We start from the raw sequence: 18,188 nt of genomic DNA, 5'->3' as shown, positions 1-18,188 counted from the left end.
ACTCGATAGGTTCAATTCGGAGTGATGCTTCCATCGACATCTCAGAGTCGATTTGTTCATCTATCGTTATCATGGCAACTTGCGCTTGTTCTAGGTGATGAGGACACACCCGTACGCACCCTGATTTGGCATTCTGGCTACCACAACACTCTGAAGTTACGCCAATACCCTAGAGCTCCTCACGACCTCTTCCACACTGCTTGACAGGTGTTCCAGGATGATAGATTAATAGGAGTGTGAGATTCGTTGGGTGTTGGTCGACAGAGATTCAATCATTGATTGATGGTACAGGTCGGTGTTATGGGACGATTCGTTGATGCTAAAGTCAAATTAGCGTGCACGTGCAAGGGAAGCGAGTCATGCCTCTCGTGCATCGCTATGAGCAATTCATCATTTGGTGAGATTGAAAGTAGAGGTCAGGGGAGCGAATGCCTGAGCGAAGTATGAATCACACGACGGCGAGAAACGGGGAACGAAGGCATCAGATATGTACTGATGTAACGCACCTGTGGAAGGTGCTTCAGCACCGCGAAAATAGACTTTGGGGATTTTGGTCGTGAGACCGCAAAGCAATCGTGCACGGGCAATGTTTCTCGAATGACACTGCAACTCATGTAAGCCTCTGAGAGTTTTGTGGTGTCGGTGTTGTAGTCCCGGGCTAACGTTAGCCCATCAACTGCATGATGGATCTAATAATCAAATGACACTGGTACCGTAGTACTAGTTCTGCATAGGTAATATATTACCTGTGCTAAGTTCTCACGGCGCAGATCATTGAATGTGAAGCAACATCCAATTCATCGTGATTCAGTAGCACCACGAGTTTGGTCAAAGACTCTACAGCTGAAGCTCAAGTTAACGCCAAAGCCGACTCATTCACGGTACTACACTAGGCCTGAAGCTCGCACGTCCGCAGTGAATTCGTGTCGTTTGCATCCAGAATTCTTCAGGCATGCGCCACCGTCCACGGGTATGCAGTGTTTCTCGGCCGCGAGGGTTGCAGCCAGGCTTTGATCAAAGACATGACTGTGTGACACCGTCAGTACAGTATGTTGCAAATGACTTTAGAATCTCGTTTTCAAAATTGTGTTTGTTCCTTTGTTTTGACGTGTGACTTGTGTCACACTTGGTCAATCATTCCGGTTTTCACGCCACTGCCAGCCAGGCTAGATTATCTGATGATCAACTAGAGTTTGCACATTTTAAAACATCTGTATCTCTACAACACATCCACATAAAAATATAATTTCTTGACGGATAGATAGCCTGATATGGAAAGTACAAGACCCGCTGGTTTTTTCTTTCAAAATTGACGTGTTGAGTCCAGTGGAGAGTTACCGCGCAGAAAAGTGTGATTTTCCCTAAGTATGTAGATTCAGACTAGAGCCGATGCGCGAACTCTTGTGATGCGCGAACAGATTAAAATATTTAATATTTAGCATCTCTGATCACTCCTGAATTCAATTCAGAATGCGCCAGAATATGAACAATGGAAAACTGTTGGAATTTTCTTAGAAAACTAGCTCAATGTCTTGCAAAATCACGCGAGTATGGCCAGAGTTACACAAAATCGTTGCGGACAAGGCCATATATTATAATTATTTAGTATTGACAGTATTGACAGAAGGAGTGCCGTTAAGTTCAGATTGAAGATACGAGTGTCAGAGTGCAATTGATACACCCTGAGGTGGAGGAGACAATATTTTCGAGTCATTGATGTGACAGAAAGTCCCGCATTTGGCTATTACGAATTATTTTACAAACACCGGGCTTGCAAAAAAATTCTCGTGCATTCTAAAGTCATTTGCAACACACTGTAACCATGTCAGTACTTGAAGCCTTGAACCTACCAGCTTACTGCAATCCTTCCAGCGCGTATTTCGGACTCAAAATGTCTTTGTGTGCAGGTACCCACCAATCTTCAGCGGATATTCCCAGCGACTTTATGATGGAAATGAATGCTCGCCCTTTGTCGATGCTATGTTATTTGTTTCACATGTGGTCGACACAGGAAGGAGTGGCTTCTTTCCCTGATAGAAGCTTCGGCGGTGTCGAGAACCGCACCGTGAATGAATTACCGAAATGATTGAATCAGGATGTTCACAGTTTTCCAACAGTAGAACATGTCACGCCAAGTGCGAGTCCCTTCTTTTCATATTTGTGACCTACACCTACTGATATTCAGTCGAGGACTCCTGATCTGACTTCCTCTTTTGATTTGCATTCTGACACTTTCTTCAGTCAATCAATGCAGGAACGGATACATTCCCTTTGATGATTGGCTCATTTAGGCCATACAAGCGCTGGATGGTGTTATATCTAGCATCGATGTCATCGTCATACGTCCATCAAGTTCCCCACTCGCTCACATCCATCCTCTAACAGTATGACCCTAGTATCAGACGACCCTAGTTATTGGCCACTCATCAATTCATGGTGTATTTCCAGCTATTTTACAGGTTCGTGAAGAGCAGCCAGATATTGACGCTGATGTCTTGATCTCACCTTAACTGTGGTTTCGCAGTTGTCGCCTTTGTTGGAGTGGCGTATGATTGGGGTAAGATTGATTACATCAGAGAATTGCTGATTTCCTACAAGTATTTTTAGGCCTTACGTTCGGACAAGAGGTATGTTAATGCTATGACCGGAGCAACTATTTCGCTAAGAATGTTTTATAGGTCGAACTGGTCTGGGTGAGCAGAGTTCCATGCGAGAAGAACAACATTGATTTGCGACAGAGGCAACGTTGGTCCCTCATGACCATTCTGTATCTCAGTGTATGTCACTTGCCTGTTGTCAAGCTGTGTTGACTGAAAAATATCCTAGGTGCGCTATCTTGGAGTATTATTTGCCATGTACGTGCAGAAGGTCAAAAAAATTGTGTTGCACTAATCACCGTCTCTCACACTCAGCCTGGATGTGCTGTGTATGTCATCTCACATTTACCGTGTTTATTTCTTCTGACCTGCAGCATACAGTCAGCGTTCCGATGATCTCGTTGAAAGATGCAGTGAGTCTTCTGCACCGATTACTGTTATTCCCCTCCAATTAACCGCGGCGCCCTGATGGGGTGAGTGTCATCCTTGATCAGCTTCTTCGTTCACTACAATGAATGCCACAGATGTGAGTCTATTTCGAGTGTGATCTACCCGAGGCTCATCACTAACTGGATTCCTCAGGCCTGATTCTATACCTCGTATCTGATTGGACGGAAGTTGTGGCATTCACAATCCTGTGTGGTGAGTTGTCAGGTGCAAGGCCTGTGATATTGACATGACTGAAATATGTTGCAAGTCATCATGATCGCTCGGTTACATGCCATGTGTCAATGATCCAGAAGGATCCTGATATTTCTCGTCATCATCTTCCTGGCTGTCAATATTTTCGACGGAGCGGTCACCATCATGGCAATGAGGCATACTTCAGGGGGTACACTTAAGTGTGAATTAAAAAATGTGCATGGGGCTAGGCATTAGCACGGGTAAACCCGCGGGTACCAGGAGCACAACCCGCACCCCTACCCGTGATACACCCATACCCGTGTACCCAAGGGTACCAGCGGGTATGGGTACCACAGCGGGTCAGACGGGTCTAGACGGGTACAGTACCCACAACGGGTATACCCCTGGGTATGCAAGCTAAATGACAGTTATATACGAACTTTAGCATACAAATTGTTAACTACACTACAACAATACTATCCCATCCAACCTCGAGTTCTTGTTCCTCACCCTCGATGTCTGGCAAACGTGTGACTGGTAATACATCGTTGTCTTTCACAAGCCCTAATAAGCTCCAACAGCCGAGACAGAGCAACGCACGCGTGGTTTCGGTGGAAAGTCGTGAGCGGACGTGCGACAAAAGCAGGCGTCCACGAGAGAAAACGCGTTCAACATCCACTGATGTAGCTGAACACAAAATCAGAAAACAAAATCAATGAGTGGTAAATGATGAATACAAATATACGTACCGGGGATGGTAAGGTAGTCCAGGGCCATACGGGAAAGGTGAGGGTAAGTAGCACGTTGTTGCTGCCACCATTTGAGAGCATCCTCGACATCCTCAATAGGTGCACTAAGATAGGCGTCGAGTTCGTTATTGATTGTGCGGTGGTTTGGCTTAGCGAGCCCGGGCAAACAGTCGAAGATGTTAGCGTGAAGATCTTTGTCCTGTTGTATTGATATAAATCAATAGCGAGAATAAGTAATAAAAATAACAAGGCGCACCTGGGGTTTTTGAGTGATGGTGGCCTCTTCCTCCGGCAGCAAGTATGAACGTGAGGCGTACGAGCGTTCATACTCAGTGCGAACAATATTGTGAGCGGTTGTCACCCACTCATCCTCCCATCGCGCAGCCTTGAAGTATTCGAGTTTGTGTCGAGGGTGTAGAACTAGCAGACGTTGAATGTCAGAATAAATACAAAGACAAGTGAATACTACTTACCCATCGCAATTCGATAGGTCTCCGACTTGTCAGTGAGGGAATAATACCTATTGAGAGTTCATTTGGCGAGTTTGAGAGCGGCACGAATAGCGGGATTTAGAGTCTGGTGATTGATGATTCCCGCCGTGAAAATAGAGTCGATGTGGTCCATGGCCGGAATAACCATGGCCAGAGTTGGTGACCCACGCGAAAAGTATAGTGTTGCGTGTTTAAGAATCTGGTAAGGACAACAACGACGTCAGTAGGTGACAATGACAATGTGACATATGTGACTCACCTTCAGAACATCGCACAACTGTGCAACAAGTCCCCACTCATATTCGTTCAACTCAAAAGCACCCAAACCCAATCTTCGCTTGTCCGTCATGGCGTCAATGGCTTCCCGATACTGGATTGCAAATTCCAGCATATCAAAGGTAGAATTCCACCAAGTGGAAACATCACGTGGCATGATTCTCACGGTGAGCTTCAGTTCGGGTAAGATTGACTTCCATTCAGGCAGCAACAATGTCGACGAGTGCACAATTTTGTAGGACAGCTTGCACAGCTGTTAACGTTGGTTCACATGTGAGTACGGTGTGTCATTTTTTGTTGTCGTTGAGAGCTCACCTTGGCTAGAGCAAATTTTATAGGGCGTATATCATCTTGAAGCATGTCCCGTTCCTCATCCGATAGCTCCCCGACTTCATCCACCCAGCCATCAAGATTATCAGTATCATCTGCATTGGGATCACCGGCACCATTTTCTGTGATGGTGTCTGTGTCCTCGGCGTCAAGTCCTTGCGCAATCTCTTGCAGCTCTGTCTCTGCATTCCCAACATCTGCATTACCACCAAACACGAGGGCCTCTTTTTTAGGTACGTCAAATTGTTTTAGGAGACTTTTTGCAACCAAATTGACAATGTGTAGAAAACAGCGAGTTCATGCTGTATCGCCCCCAAAGTGGGCTACATTTTCAGCCAGCGTTGTCGTCATCGTATCATTGCTCGATGCGTTATCAGCAGTGATACTAAGTATCTACAGGTATTGCAGGTAAGTGTCAATCATATATACGAGAAAATGTGCTTACCTTGTCCGAAATTCCAAAGTCTTCTAAGACTTTGGCAAACGCTTCTGCAAGATGCGCACCCGAGTGTGACTGGTACGAGTTACGTCGTGTTATTCGTGTGTACCATGGACGGTATACTCACCTTCGAAACCTCGACTATGTCGAGTAGGATTGCAAGTGCCTCCCCTTCGTGTTCAAAGTGAACCGACAGCGCTACAAACACTTTGTGATTCGGTGAAGTCCACGCGTCCGTGGCGAAGTTCAGTTCCCCGTCGTAAGTTTGTAACATCTGCGCAATACGTTTTCTGACGTTTACGAATACCAGTTTCACATCACGCGAGACAGTTGATGGTGATGGAATATAATATTCCGGACGACCAGTCTTCATCAGCGTCACGAAGCCTCGATCACCAAGCGTTTCAAATGGACGCAGGCTCTCTGCGACCCAACGCACAATTTCGGCCCTTGTTTGTGTTAGTATGCAGTCGAGTATTAGTGCTAGTGCACTCACCTGGTTTCGGTCTTCGTGTGTTGCCTATGCGAGTAAGTGACTTTACCTTTACCTTTTCGTTCAAAAGAAGAAGTGATTGAGCCGGTTTTTAGTATGCCTTGCACTACTGTACGTGCTGAGCTGGCGGTCCTCGCATCTTGGGCAGCTTGGTATGCTGGCTCACCCCAGCAACTTTTAACATGCTTTGCCATGTTACTCGTGGATTTTGCGTCACCCTTGTCCAGGTAACGGCGGACACGTTGTTTACATCCCTTGCCCATGCACCTAAAGACGTGCGCACGGCGGCCACCAGTGTACTCAACTGCAGGTACTGGTTCGAAGAACGCGTATACGGGTGAGGTCCATCCCTTTTGCAAACGTTCTAATAACTTGTGTGAGTTTATGTAGGGATTGAAGACATCGAGACACACCTAGTTCTGTGTCCGAATTCTCTGCTTCTGATTCGATGGCGTGGCCGCTCGCCTTCGATGTCGTGGACTCAGTATCGGAGTTGATGATGATGGCATCATCATACAATGCCTCCTCCTCCTCTTCGGTGCGGAATGAGGCTTGTCGATACAGTGAAGCCTGTGGAGGCTCACTATGTGATTGTGATCGGATAGCAGTAGATGAGGGGCTAGATGGGGCATCACTTGATATCGAAGGTGCGGGCCTTGACTTCTTTGATGGTTCCTTGCTGGTAACACTTGTTTTCCGCTTTAGCTTCTTGCTTCCCTCGGCGACGGCCTGGGCAGCCTTCGCTGTAAGTTTGGTGACTCGTTTGCCGAACATGGACATCAAGGGGTGCTGGTCCGTGAGATTAAAGTATTCTATTATGATATTTAGAGTTCAGTAGGTACTGTATAGTTGTAACAATTTGAAATGTGCTCGTTACTCATTTTGGATGGGTTTGACATGCGGACGGGTAGACGGGTAACGGGTTTCCAGTACCGCTACCCATACCCATACCCATACCCCTCGAGTACCCGTACCTGTGACCCGCGCGGGTTACCCGGACCCGTGCTGATGCCTATCCACGAAATTGAAGGAAACAAAATACATGTACAATGTACGATAACCTCAGAGCTCAGACGGTTTGACCAGTATCGAAGATGGTCACAACAGTTCTTTGAAGAAATTCCAATTTGATGTTGGAATGTTCATGGTCGTTGTCAATGGTTGAGGTGGCTAAAAGCCGCGGCTCAGGCCGTCGGCTTCGGCTTTTCAGAATTCCAGGCCGGGCCAAAGCCCTGGTCAGGCCGTCAGTTTGGCCCGGCTTGGCCCGGCCTAATTTGGCCCGGCTTGGCTCGGCCCACGGCTTGAAGCCAGGCCGTGCACATCACTATGAGTGCCTATTGTATACATGAGTGTCCTACATGCTACCTACATATTCGGGACTTACCTACTTGGCTACCGAACCTACAGAGACCATGTACATCAGTAAATTCACACATTACTCGGCGCTCGCTTGCTTAAAATTCTAAATATTATTCCCACCTTTAATTGACTTATGTACACTTATTCACTTGTGGCCCTGGATTTCACAAGTACGAAAAGTAAGCGTGTGACACAAAAGCGCCGGAAAGGCGGCAAGTTGAAGCACACAAGTAAAAGCGCGTGAAAAGGCATACAATTGAAAAAAGCTGAAAAGCTGAAAAGCTGAAAAGCTGAAAAAGCCTAGAGTGAACAAGTAAATTACAATATAGTAGTACTACTAGTATCATAGGGCACGCTGTTAGAGATGGGACTCGCTTTCCAAAAAGGGAAGACGGTGAAGCGCCCGTCTCGATACCAGCTACTACCGCTGATCAAACACCAACGACTCGTTGATATCAGCGATCAACACGATCTCGAGCGCAATGGGCCCCCAAGATCCAGTACGTACTCCAGCTCGTTATGATATTGACCCTGAAAATGTTTGTAGACGTTAGTAAGGTACACTGGGACCCGCAAAACAACACATACCGGTGTGTATCGCGGGCAAGGGTGGATGCAAGGGCGGAGGCAGCCAGTAGCTCAGGTGGCTCAGGTGGAGGCCCCACTGGGGTTGTGGAAGAGATTGAGGAGGTGGATGAGGCGTAGGAATCGAGGAGATGGAACGCCCCGCTCGAACGTAGCGTGACGCTGTTTCTGCAGACGATGGTGAGTAAAATAGCTCGTAACTGACGAGTCGCGAACTTACCGATTATTTGAAGGTGTTGTTGCGGTGATGCGGCATGCCAATGCGCTTGTTAACGTAGTCGACCTGTAAAAATTGTATCATCAGCGTACATGAATCCGTCACGAATGACATATGCTCACCAAATTCTTCGAACGCTCGCCGAATTCTTCGAACGCTCGCCAAATTCTTCGAACGCTCGCCAAATTCCTCGATCGCTCGCTTGTGAGTGATGGTAGGTGGGGAGGGGGGGGTCCAATTGTGCTCGCTAAATTCCTTAATCGTTCATTTGTGAGTGATGTTAGGTGGGGAGGGGGGGTCCAATTGCGCTCGCCAAATTCCTCGATCACTCGCTTGTGAGTGATGGTAGGACCGACACGAGGAATACGTGCAACAGCGCGACCAGTACCACAGGACTCAGCGGAAGTCTGGTGACCGGCCTTCTCATTGACAGCGCAAGCCTGACGGTTGATTGGTTCGCGGGATTCGAAGCTAGGGGTACTGAAGGTGTCCCGTTATTGAGGACCCATACCCCAGGACTCAGCGGAAGTCTGGTGACCGATTAGCAACGGACTGAGGATTGAATTGAGGACCCATACCCCAGGACTCAGTGGAAGTCTGGTGACCGGCCTTCTCATTGACAGTGCAAGCCTGACGGCTGATTGGTTCGCGGGATTCGAAGCTAGGGGTACTGAAGGTGTCCCGTTCGGAGCAGGGGACTCTTGAGCTTGTTGTGTACCAGGAAGATCGCAAACGAGTGTCGATAAGTTGAACATTCTATCGGGGTTGATTTGACCATTAGCAACGGACTGAGGATTGAATTGAGGACCTACCTATGTCACGTGTGGCGGTCAGGACGCTATCTCGAAGGCATGGTGATCAGCGTATTTGTTGACATAAAATGAACGGAAAGAATCATAGGAATGATAGAACTTGAGGGAGTGAGGGATGTACTCAGAGCCGTAGACAGGTATCAGGTGTGCTGCACGGTAGACCATCTCAATATGAATGACAGCGAGGTTCCGGGAGCCATCCTCATGAAAACTTGGACGGACCATCCACATGCCAGTGTCTTCATCGGCACAATCACCAATCTTGTCGAACCATTGGATGAGAACGCATGAGTATACTTCCCAGTCGTGTTTGAAAGAAAAGAAACATATCACTCTCGCGATTTCGAGTCCTCGCATTCCTTCAGCATATGAATCAGTGTTGATGAACACACAATCATTGCGTGGGTACTCGTTCCTCCAGAGTGGGCATGCACGGACGTGTTCGCGTCGCATGCCGCCAATGCCACTTGGATCGCTGGGAGCATAGAATGTTGCAGCAGCCGAATTGAAGACCTGGAGCTTGCCTTCATGTCTAGGGCAGCTAGCGGCTGGGACATCTTCGAGGTCGCGAGGATCATTGGGGTAGAGCTGAGAGAACAGAAAGTGTCGAATGAGACGTCGCAGATCCGGAACAGCGACTTCAAGTGCCAATGCTGCTACTGTATGTGCCCGTTTTCGTTCTGTGTGACACAAGTGAGCTCACAGCTTGGACATTGCGTGATATTACTTACGAGGAGTTTTGGCGAGCGATACATAAGCGAGTACGGTTGGACCATCAACTATTTCACTGTCGTCGGTATCGTTTTCTGGTTGCGGTTCAATGGTATGGGCATCTGGTTGTGGCGCGGCGATAGCAGGTGCAGCTAGTCTATCTTCATCTGCCGCTGTATATTGCTGATAAGTATACAAGGAGACAATCAGATATAGAAAACTTACCAAGAACGGCCAAAACACTTGATAAAACAGTACCAGTCAGCATCCCTCGCGCATCGAAGTCCACTCGTGATGCTGCGAGCTTGTCAAGGCGTTGATTGGTCACAAGCATCTGACCAAGAGCATTGTGCTTGCTCGACCACCGCCAGGGCTCCTTTACCGCCTTGATATGTTTTGATTCCGTGATTGAAGAACATAGGCCATTTGGGGCACCGAAGAGTCGTATCATGTCTGTGTAATGAGTCATCGAGTGCTGGCGGGGGAGCAAGAAGGTAGGAACGACAACATCAAATATCTTGCGATAGCGATGAAAACGATGAAGCGCGTCTTGAATCTGATTCAAGGTATCTTCGGTTATGACATTGCGCCGCACAAGGTAGCAAAATTCTAACAATGCGCGGAATGCACGCACCATGTCTTCAGGTACGTGGCCTTCAATAGCCGGAAGAAAAACCTGAGAATGATGCTACAGCAGCAACTCTGACTTATTGTTAGAGAATGAGATTGAGCCAGCGAGCGAGGTGACATACCTGCGATCTATGTCGCTCATGATCTCGTCCGCCCTTCTGGTACCATGCACAGCCTTGAGGTACTTTGCTACCCAGTCGACGAGATGATCTTTGAAAGCGCCTTTTATTAGCTGGTGGAGGAGGTCGAACGATAGCAATTCATGGATGTCAGCTCGGGGGAAGTCATTCGTAAATGGCTATACAAAACAAATTAGTGTGGTATTGAAGAGCGGCCGGTTCTGCTCACAACGAGATCGCCAATGATACCATATTCATCCCACAATATATCCCCGTGTAGTTCATTGACCATGAAATCGGTATGCTCGCGACAGCGGTACGCACCACCACTATCAAGGTCTGTTCAAAGTGCGATACATCTACAAGTATTGTCAGTATGAATGGACACCAATTGCAAGTTCTCATACTCACTTTGGGCACCAACGTTTAACAATGCAGGATAACACCAGTTGTTCTTCGTAATCTGCAATGTAGGGTCCTAAGCTGTATATAATGCGTCGAAAATGACCGTCTCCACAGCGCACAACCTCATACTCAGTCATCGCAGGTTTCAGGCTGGAGAGAATTGTGGATAGTGAGCTGTGGAATAGCTGACGACGAAATATCCGAAACACGTCGTCTTTAGCATACTTCTTGTCAGCTGGGGCGCCATTCAGATGGGGCATAATAGAATGTAAATAATTAGCACACATACTTTTGGGTATAGCGAGGAAACCGATGATAACAAGAGCATCTCGGTGAGCGCGCCGCACATTGTTGCGTACATTACCGATCGAGGCATAGAGTGGATAGTATTCATTGTTACCAGTGCCAACGGAGACAGTAGTCTTGTCACTACCGAGAATGATTGGGACTAAAGTAGATCCACGGGTTTCTGGATCTTTTGATATGGCATCCTTTATAGAACATTAGCATGTCCCGAGAAATAATAGTGATAGATTAAATATGTACCGCCTGATGCCATGCCCAATCTCCAGACATAAAGTCTTTCCATCGGTGCATGTCGTCCGATGCATTATACTCACGAAATGGCACATAGTCAATTTCGTCCTTGTAGGTAGGGTTGGCCAATATGTTGTGCGCCATCTCACGGGGATCCCTATACCAGACCTCAAATTCATCATCCATCCACGGCGGGACAACCTCAGGGCGTTCTCCTGTGTATTGAACCGAGAAACATTGCCAGGGGACGTCGCCAAGTTGTGTCGCATCAATGACGTTGTGTAGATCTTTGTGATCGGTGAATGGAGGGGTGTCACGGTGTTTTGCGAGAGTCGCAGCCATTAAGTCGCATAGGAAATCCAAGTTGTTTGTAGACATGTGGCACTTTTTGAATGCGAACTCTGCCATCTCAAATTCTGTTCTATTGCGATATGGACTCCAATCAACAGGAGACTTTGGTGGCACGGGAGTTGGTGGGGTACCATACGGCAGAAATGCTCCCTCGGCCGTGCATGGTCGTCCTAAGGTAGTAAATCTGAGTCAAAAACAGAGTACTGACAGATTGAAGGGAACTTACCGTTTAGCATTGAATGGTGGGTACGATAGTAACGCTCACTTGCGTCAGTGAATTCTGCATCAGTATCCTCGTGAATTCGCTCAGGGAGTATGGGAGGCAATGACTGGGGCGGCTGTGCGAAATCCGGAGGGGGTGGTGAGAAACCCGGAGGGGGTGGTGAAAAGTCTCGATGGTGGGGTGGTGACTGAGATAGTAGGGGAGGATCCTGCGGGGGCGGTCCTGAAGCAGGTAAAGTTGGGTGGAGCGCCCGCATGTGTTGGGTGCGACCTGACTGATTTCGAAACCAGCGTGTGCAGGCTGGAGCTAGGCATGGAAGCCGAAGGAGATTGTGAGAACGGCGGGGAGGCATATGCGCTACAGGCGGGGCTGTTGGAATCAATGATTGAAGAGGATTCCGAAGGCCGACACATTCAACCGTAATCACCAGCACCAATGTGCCCAATGTGCCCAAAATTAGGTTTGATGTGCAAACTTAGGCCAGACTTGAGCATCTGAAACAGACCCTAGACCAAATTTAACTGGAAAAGTCCTAGTAAATATTGATGTTCAAGCCATAATGGAAAAGTCATGGTGAAAATTGACGTACTAGCGGGGTGGGAAACTTTCCTCTCGGCGAAATGTCTCGGCTAACATTGACGTTGCTGCGTCGAAATGGCATGGGCGAACTTTGACATCCAGGAAAAGTGTTGGAACAATTTGATGCGTGTACTGGAAAGGTTTTGGAAAAATTGATGCAGTCCCCAACGTCAATAGCAGCTGCAGAAGGGTCACACTAAACTAATAGGTAGTAGCACCGGGGCATGACTGTAGGTAGGGTCGATGTATTTATTCAGAGTCAGCTTAGACTACATTATCAAGAAATGTGACAAAACTCACCTTGTTGTCAACCACCATCGCCCTCGAATTTCTTCAGCCTTCCAACCCATCCATCAATACCATGTCTCAGCCTGCCAGCGCAGTTCCGAAACGCATGACAACTCGAGCTAAAAATGCTACTCAGCATCCAGGACATATTCTGACTGGGGGTGAAGGCCACGCAAAGAGACGTACCAAAGCTCAAAAGTCCGCTGACGACCAGCTTGAAAAAGAAGCAAAGGAGGCAAGTGAAACAGCTGTGCAAGAAAAGCATAAGCGCGTTGCCACATTTCAGAAACAGATGGAGACCGACCAAGCTGCAATGCGTGCTGATGCACCCAAGCCAAGTCGTCCTCGTCCACGCCCAGTAAAGAAGGGCGTGAAAGCCTCAGACACCTCCAACATGACTACGGCGGGTGGTCAGGAAGGTGCAGGCATTGTCGCCGATAAGGATGTTGGTGCCGATAAGGCTGTTGGTGCCAAAGTCAAGGGCGGCAGGGCTAAAGGTAAAATGACAGCTGGTGCTGACATCGGGAATCCTGGGAGTGAACAGGAGTTGGAGGCGCAAGTGCCAGGGACACGCAAAACGAAGGGGAGGAAAGTAATCCCAGTGAAGACGCCAGTGAGAAATGCGATTGAAGCAGCAGGCCTTATCGATGAATCAACAGAGGCACGTGATCATGATAACCAAGTGTCTGATGTGTAAGGCGTTTATTTCTTACCTTAACCATGAGGCTCTATCTGACTGAAACAACTCTTTTTTTTTTCAATCTCATGGTCCGTGATATTGATGCTGATAGCTCTATACCGGCTCCTAAAAAATTCCAACTTGCTGGGCGTATCCCGGACTGGCGAATCGAACATTCCCGCTGGCGGTTCAAAGCCGTCCTCCAAGGCCAGACATTCTGCAGCGTCTTCCATCCAGGAGTCCGCTATCTCTAGTTCTGCTCCCTCCTCTAAGCTCACCAGGGGAACCACTATCAGTAGCAGCAGTGCCCCGCTCACGTCAATCAGTAGCAATTTTGATGCTGGGGCTGACAAATTGACAGGTCTTGCTATTTCTACCCCTGTTTGATGACGATGATTTAGACGAATCAATGGAGCGCTCTCAAGCTCTTTGTCGAATGTCAAAATTGAGGGCTACTCAGGTGACTTCATCTATATCTTATTTCTAATGGTTTAATTGTATTTGCAGGGCGTCAAGATTTCTCCCAATGTCCCTGGCGCTGCAGTGCCCACAAACTTAGCCCCCCACAATGCCCATCTGGCACCCAAGCAGCTCGCCGCGATTCGAACCTGACGTCGTCTATGATGATACCTTCACGACCCCGAACAATGATTTTGAAATGGACGCCGAGGCACCTGCACAGGCTCCCCTACCTGCCCTGGTTTTTTATAAATCCGACTCGGATTCAGAATCTGATCTCGAACCACCCCCTTCTGCACAGGTTCCCAAAGGGTATTATGACGTTGACCCCCGGCCTCTCGCCCAAGCCCACACATCCCACCCTACCATTCCAGCAACACGTGTAAAGCGGAAATTCGCAGATGTCGAGGATGCAGATATCGAGGACGCGGATATCGAGGACGACCTGCTCGAGGACGACCTGATCGAGGACGACCTGATGGAGGACGACCTGATGGAGGACGACCTGATTGAGGACGACCTGATGATTGAGGACGACCTTATGATCGGCGAGGACGACCCTATGATTGAGGACGACTCCTCATCTGAAATTGAGATCGTTGATCACCACAAGAAGACTGTGGTCAAGACCGAACCCAAACCTGTGTCCTTGCGGGTAACATCTGGGGTAGTATGCTTTCATTGTGTTAATATGACATCTTACTGACTACGAAATCCGTAGACTGGTGTCGGTGTCAATCACAAAGCCCCCGTCGCAAAGAGGCCAAAGCCCTCCGGTAAAAACACTCAGAGCGTTTCCCGTATCGCAACCGCCGAAACACCTGATCCCGCGAACCCTGACGAGGTTATAGTGGAGATCCTCCCCCGCTCTCATTACAGGATCACAAACCTTCCTGGAGGTCATCGGGCAACAACTAGGTGGAGTAGCGTGTTTATACCTACTCTCATCCTCACCATCGGAGATCGGGACGAGGTCTGGTCTATTCCTGAGATGACCCTCCGCGATATTCTGCAGGACATTTGGAACGTGGTTTACGGGGATATCACACATACAGTCACTACAACCGGACCTGTCATTGCCATAGTAAGTACTTTTTGATGCTACTTGTATCTAATCATTTTTGCATTTTTCTTAGGCTCTCCAACGGCTGTCCGACTGGCGCCATAACATCGGTCATTCCGCTGTCTCGGTACTTGCGAGTTTTATGTTGTCGCAGGATGATGTCGAGACCGATCGAGACCGCGAAGACTTCGCAAATAGCTTACTCTTCAAGTTGGGATTCCTGTATGGCCACATTACAGAGGATGGAAAATTCCAAAAACCTTTTCAGTCCGATCTCATTCTCGAGGTCCTCGTGCAGCACGGTCATAGTACTTCGGGCGCTATCAACAGGCATAGGAGTCCAACAGATATAACACATGCGAGGGGCGCTATTGGTCTTATCACTGCGGCGGCGTGTATTTCCACCCTCGCTTCATAGTACCGCTAACTTATTTGTCACGTTTTAGTTGGAACGTGCCCTCAAAATTATCGGGCATCACCCCACGCTCGGCGTCAACAGTAAAGGGAAGGCTGTTAAGGTCCCCCACACTCTCAACAAAGCCACGGGCAAGGATAGCGGTTCTCGGAGTGCCTTTTCGGTCACCAACTTCGGTTCAGCAACCAGGAACTATATGAAGTCTATCAACCGCCTCGAAGAGTCAATCGTCCAAGAACTCTGGGGACGCGCGAAGGCACTCGCTGCCACGAGGGGGCGTAATGCGCCGGTCGTTTTGGACGACGACTCCGATGACGAGCGTGCGCTCATCTTCTGGTGGGTATCGTTCTTTTTCTTTTTGAGCTTCTAGTCGCAACTAACGATTTTTGGTACTACTATTTGTAGATTACTCCTTCAATTTGTCAACGTTTTACTGCTGCTTCCGGCCCGGGGTCTCGTGTACTACCAGTAGTCATGCTATTCACTTTTTCGTACATTTAAATATCTCCTACCAGTACTTTCGTGTAGCTTTCCCTCCCTTTTCTCTCAATTAATCTAGTACTTTTGTTTGAAATGCAGTCATTTTTCGCTTACTAAGTGTGAAATAAGTCCCCAAAAATGTACAAACAAAGTAGAAAATAAGTGAATGTACTGCATTGGTGCAAAAAAAAAGGTGCAAAATAAGTGCGCAAAAGTGAAACAATAAGGACTGAAAAGGTCCCGCCGAGAGGAGGCATCTACTTATTCCACTTATAATTGCCTTGTGGCAAGCTAATAATAAGTTGGTGTCACCATTCTTATGAGTCACTTGTCCGCTCCTTTTTGGGAAACTACCCGGCGGCAAGTTACGAAAAAGGGAAGCTAAGTAATGTGTGAATTTACTGATGCATCTCCACTGACCGCAAGTCCCCAGGCCTCGCCGTGATTGTGACCCTCCTCTGATCCTCCGCCAAGACCAGCTTGTTCCACATTCCAATGCTACATAAACAGCAATAGAGGTCTGTAAACTTTGATGGTTGACAATTTACCGTGCTACACGCGGTCATGATTTTTCTGTGTCCCTTGATGGTGGCCGAATGACAGACAGGGAGCATCATACGGATAGGGAGCGGTGAGATTCATACGCACAAGCTAGATATATTAAGTTGTGCCTGTAAGTCCGGGAGCAAGTCCCCTATGTCGGACATAGCCTGGGCCATTCGGTCTTCTACCGCGCAAGGCATATATAAATTTGATAATTTAAATAAATGAGAATCCCCGCGTACGATGATCAAATTCTCTGGTGAGTGGCTGCGGTAGATAGACGAGGTATATCATGATGTGTTGCAAAGTGGGTTGTGAAACCGGGATGAGATGGGGATGGCTGATGTGTGACACGAGGGAGCTTTCTAGAATCACAAATCAGTCAATCCTAGCCATTCTCGATACCACGATGAGTCCAATGCCGTTGTTAAGGGTGATGAATGACTGATAACAGGCGCTAACAAGACTCAGCCAAGGTGTTACGCTCGCTAAGACATATAAAAGACTACTATAGCTAATTTAGCCCCTAGCTACAGTAGTCACTACCTATTCCTTTTCTTCCCTCTTTATCCCTACTCTTCCCGATCCCCTTAGTATAAAAGCCGGTTCTGTTCACTTAGATAGAGTAGTTGATCCTTCCTACCCAAGTAACAAGGGCATAGTTCAGACAGTTCTCTCTGTTGCTATTCCTAAGTCTACCTCAAGAAGTCAGCTTCCCGTGTGAACGTTCCTCGAACGCCACATATTTTGAACTTCGAATACTACCACTCCTCTCTACTCCTCTCTACGGTCGTTGCACAAGGGGACTGATCACCCTCTAAATCTTCGACCCTTCTACCCCCTACCCCAAAACCCATCCCTATCGATAGAAAACCATGTCTGCCAGCGCAACAGACAATCCTACCCCTCTTAGCTCGGCTCCTGCGAGTTTGAAGAGTGTAGACGCAGGCACCCTCGAACTTGGAGTTGAGAGTGCCTGGACCCGTGACAATACCTTCGTCACGGGGGAGACTGGGAGTGAAAGCGTTCGCGCCGAGCCTCCGACAAATGGGCACAGCACCTTGCTGGACATAGACCAGTTGCCTAGTGGCACGATCCCCGGAGCATTTGACGTCCCGCCCGTAAATAGACCCTTATCAGTAGCTGATAAAGACAAATTAGAAAAACACTCGCCTAGCATCCGTGGAGGAGCTAGTTCCGTCACAATGAGCTTGAGCCCGCCGCTAGGGCAACCAGACGTAGCGTACCCAAAAATTGGACTATTGGATAGTTTGCAATATCAGCGAGCCCGCATTGCTAACCCAGAAATAAGAGCACATACCCCTAGACTGACAGAAGTGTTCGACTGGGCTGACAGCCCTAACGACGAGGAACTGGGCGAGGTCCCAGAATTCCCAACACTGGCACCCAACCGAGACCAACGCAATGCTGTCTCGGCTACCTCGACGCCTCGTATAGCAACTGAGCTAAAAGGAAAAGAGGTTGACCCACTGGAAAAGAATAAGGGAACCAACACAAACCCGCCTAAAGATTGGCTGGCCCAGTGGTCAGAATTTGATGAAGGGATGGCTGAAGCCAATTGCCCAGGACCAGACGATTCTGACGAGTCCCTGAAGAACCTCTGGGACGACGAAAATAGACGAGGATCGATCCAGATCCAGAACTTGGCTCTACGCCGGTTCTGCAAAATCGCCCGTGATGAATTGAACGACCAGGCAAACATTGTCGACGAGC

General features: G+C 48.1%; 5 protein-coding genes across 5 annotated transcripts; 3 read left to right on the top strand and 2 right to left on the bottom strand.

The window, feature by feature from the left end:
* Positions 1 to 8,990: 8,990 nt before the first annotated feature.
* DEU56DRAFT_871309 (uncharacterized protein) lies at positions 8,991 to 11,716 on the bottom strand (the record flags this gene model as incomplete). The annotated part of the gene is made up of 8 exons (XM_041355690.1): positions 8,991 to 9,631; positions 9,909 to 10,337; positions 10,360 to 10,385; positions 10,436 to 10,611; positions 10,662 to 10,761; positions 10,844 to 11,072; positions 11,127 to 11,328; positions 11,384 to 11,716. The coding sequence occupies 8 exons, from the start codon at positions 11,714 to 11,716 to the stop codon at positions 8,991 to 8,993; spliced, it is 2,136 nt and encodes a 711-aa protein (XP_041208681.1).
* Positions 11,717 to 11,761: 45 nt separating this feature from the next.
* On the bottom strand, positions 11,762 to 12,168 carry DEU56DRAFT_706245 (uncharacterized protein; the record flags this gene model as incomplete). Its single annotated transcript, XM_041347414.1, has 2 exons — positions 11,762 to 11,895; positions 11,952 to 12,168. Coding segments are annotated over 2 exons (351 nt in total), but the record flags the coding sequence as incomplete, so codon positions are not given.
* A 720-nt stretch (positions 12,169 to 12,888) lies between these two features.
* On the top strand, positions 12,889 to 13,512 carry DEU56DRAFT_755871 (uncharacterized protein; the record flags this gene model as incomplete). Its single annotated transcript, XM_041349960.1, has 1 exon — positions 12,889 to 13,512. One exon carries the CDS (start codon positions 12,889 to 12,891, stop codon positions 13,510 to 13,512), a length of 624 nt encoding a protein of 207 aa, XP_041208679.1.
* A 1,315-nt stretch (positions 13,513 to 14,827) lies between these two features.
* DEU56DRAFT_736329 (uncharacterized protein) lies at positions 14,828 to 15,434 on the top strand (the record flags this gene model as incomplete). The annotated part of the gene is made up of 2 exons (XM_041348501.1): positions 14,828 to 15,037; positions 15,090 to 15,434. Coding segments are annotated over 2 exons (555 nt in total), but the record flags the coding sequence as incomplete, so codon positions are not given.
* Positions 15,435 to 15,462: 28 nt separating this feature from the next.
* Positions 15,463 to 15,801, top strand: DEU56DRAFT_736406 (uncharacterized protein; the record flags this gene model as incomplete). The annotated part of the gene is made up of 1 exon (XM_041348505.1): positions 15,463 to 15,801. A coding segment is annotated over one exon (339 nt), but the record flags the coding sequence as incomplete, so codon positions are not given.
* Positions 15,802 to 18,188: the final 2,387 nt, after the last annotated feature.

The sequence above is a fragment of the Suillus clintonianus genome, assembly GCF_016758775.1.
Source record: "Suillus clintonianus strain FC179 chromosome Unknown DEU56scaffold_33, whole genome shotgun sequence".
Taxonomy (NCBI): domain Eukaryota; kingdom Fungi; phylum Basidiomycota; class Agaricomycetes; order Boletales; family Suillaceae; genus Suillus; species Suillus clintonianus.
This window is presented reverse-complemented; position numbering and strand designations above follow the sequence as displayed.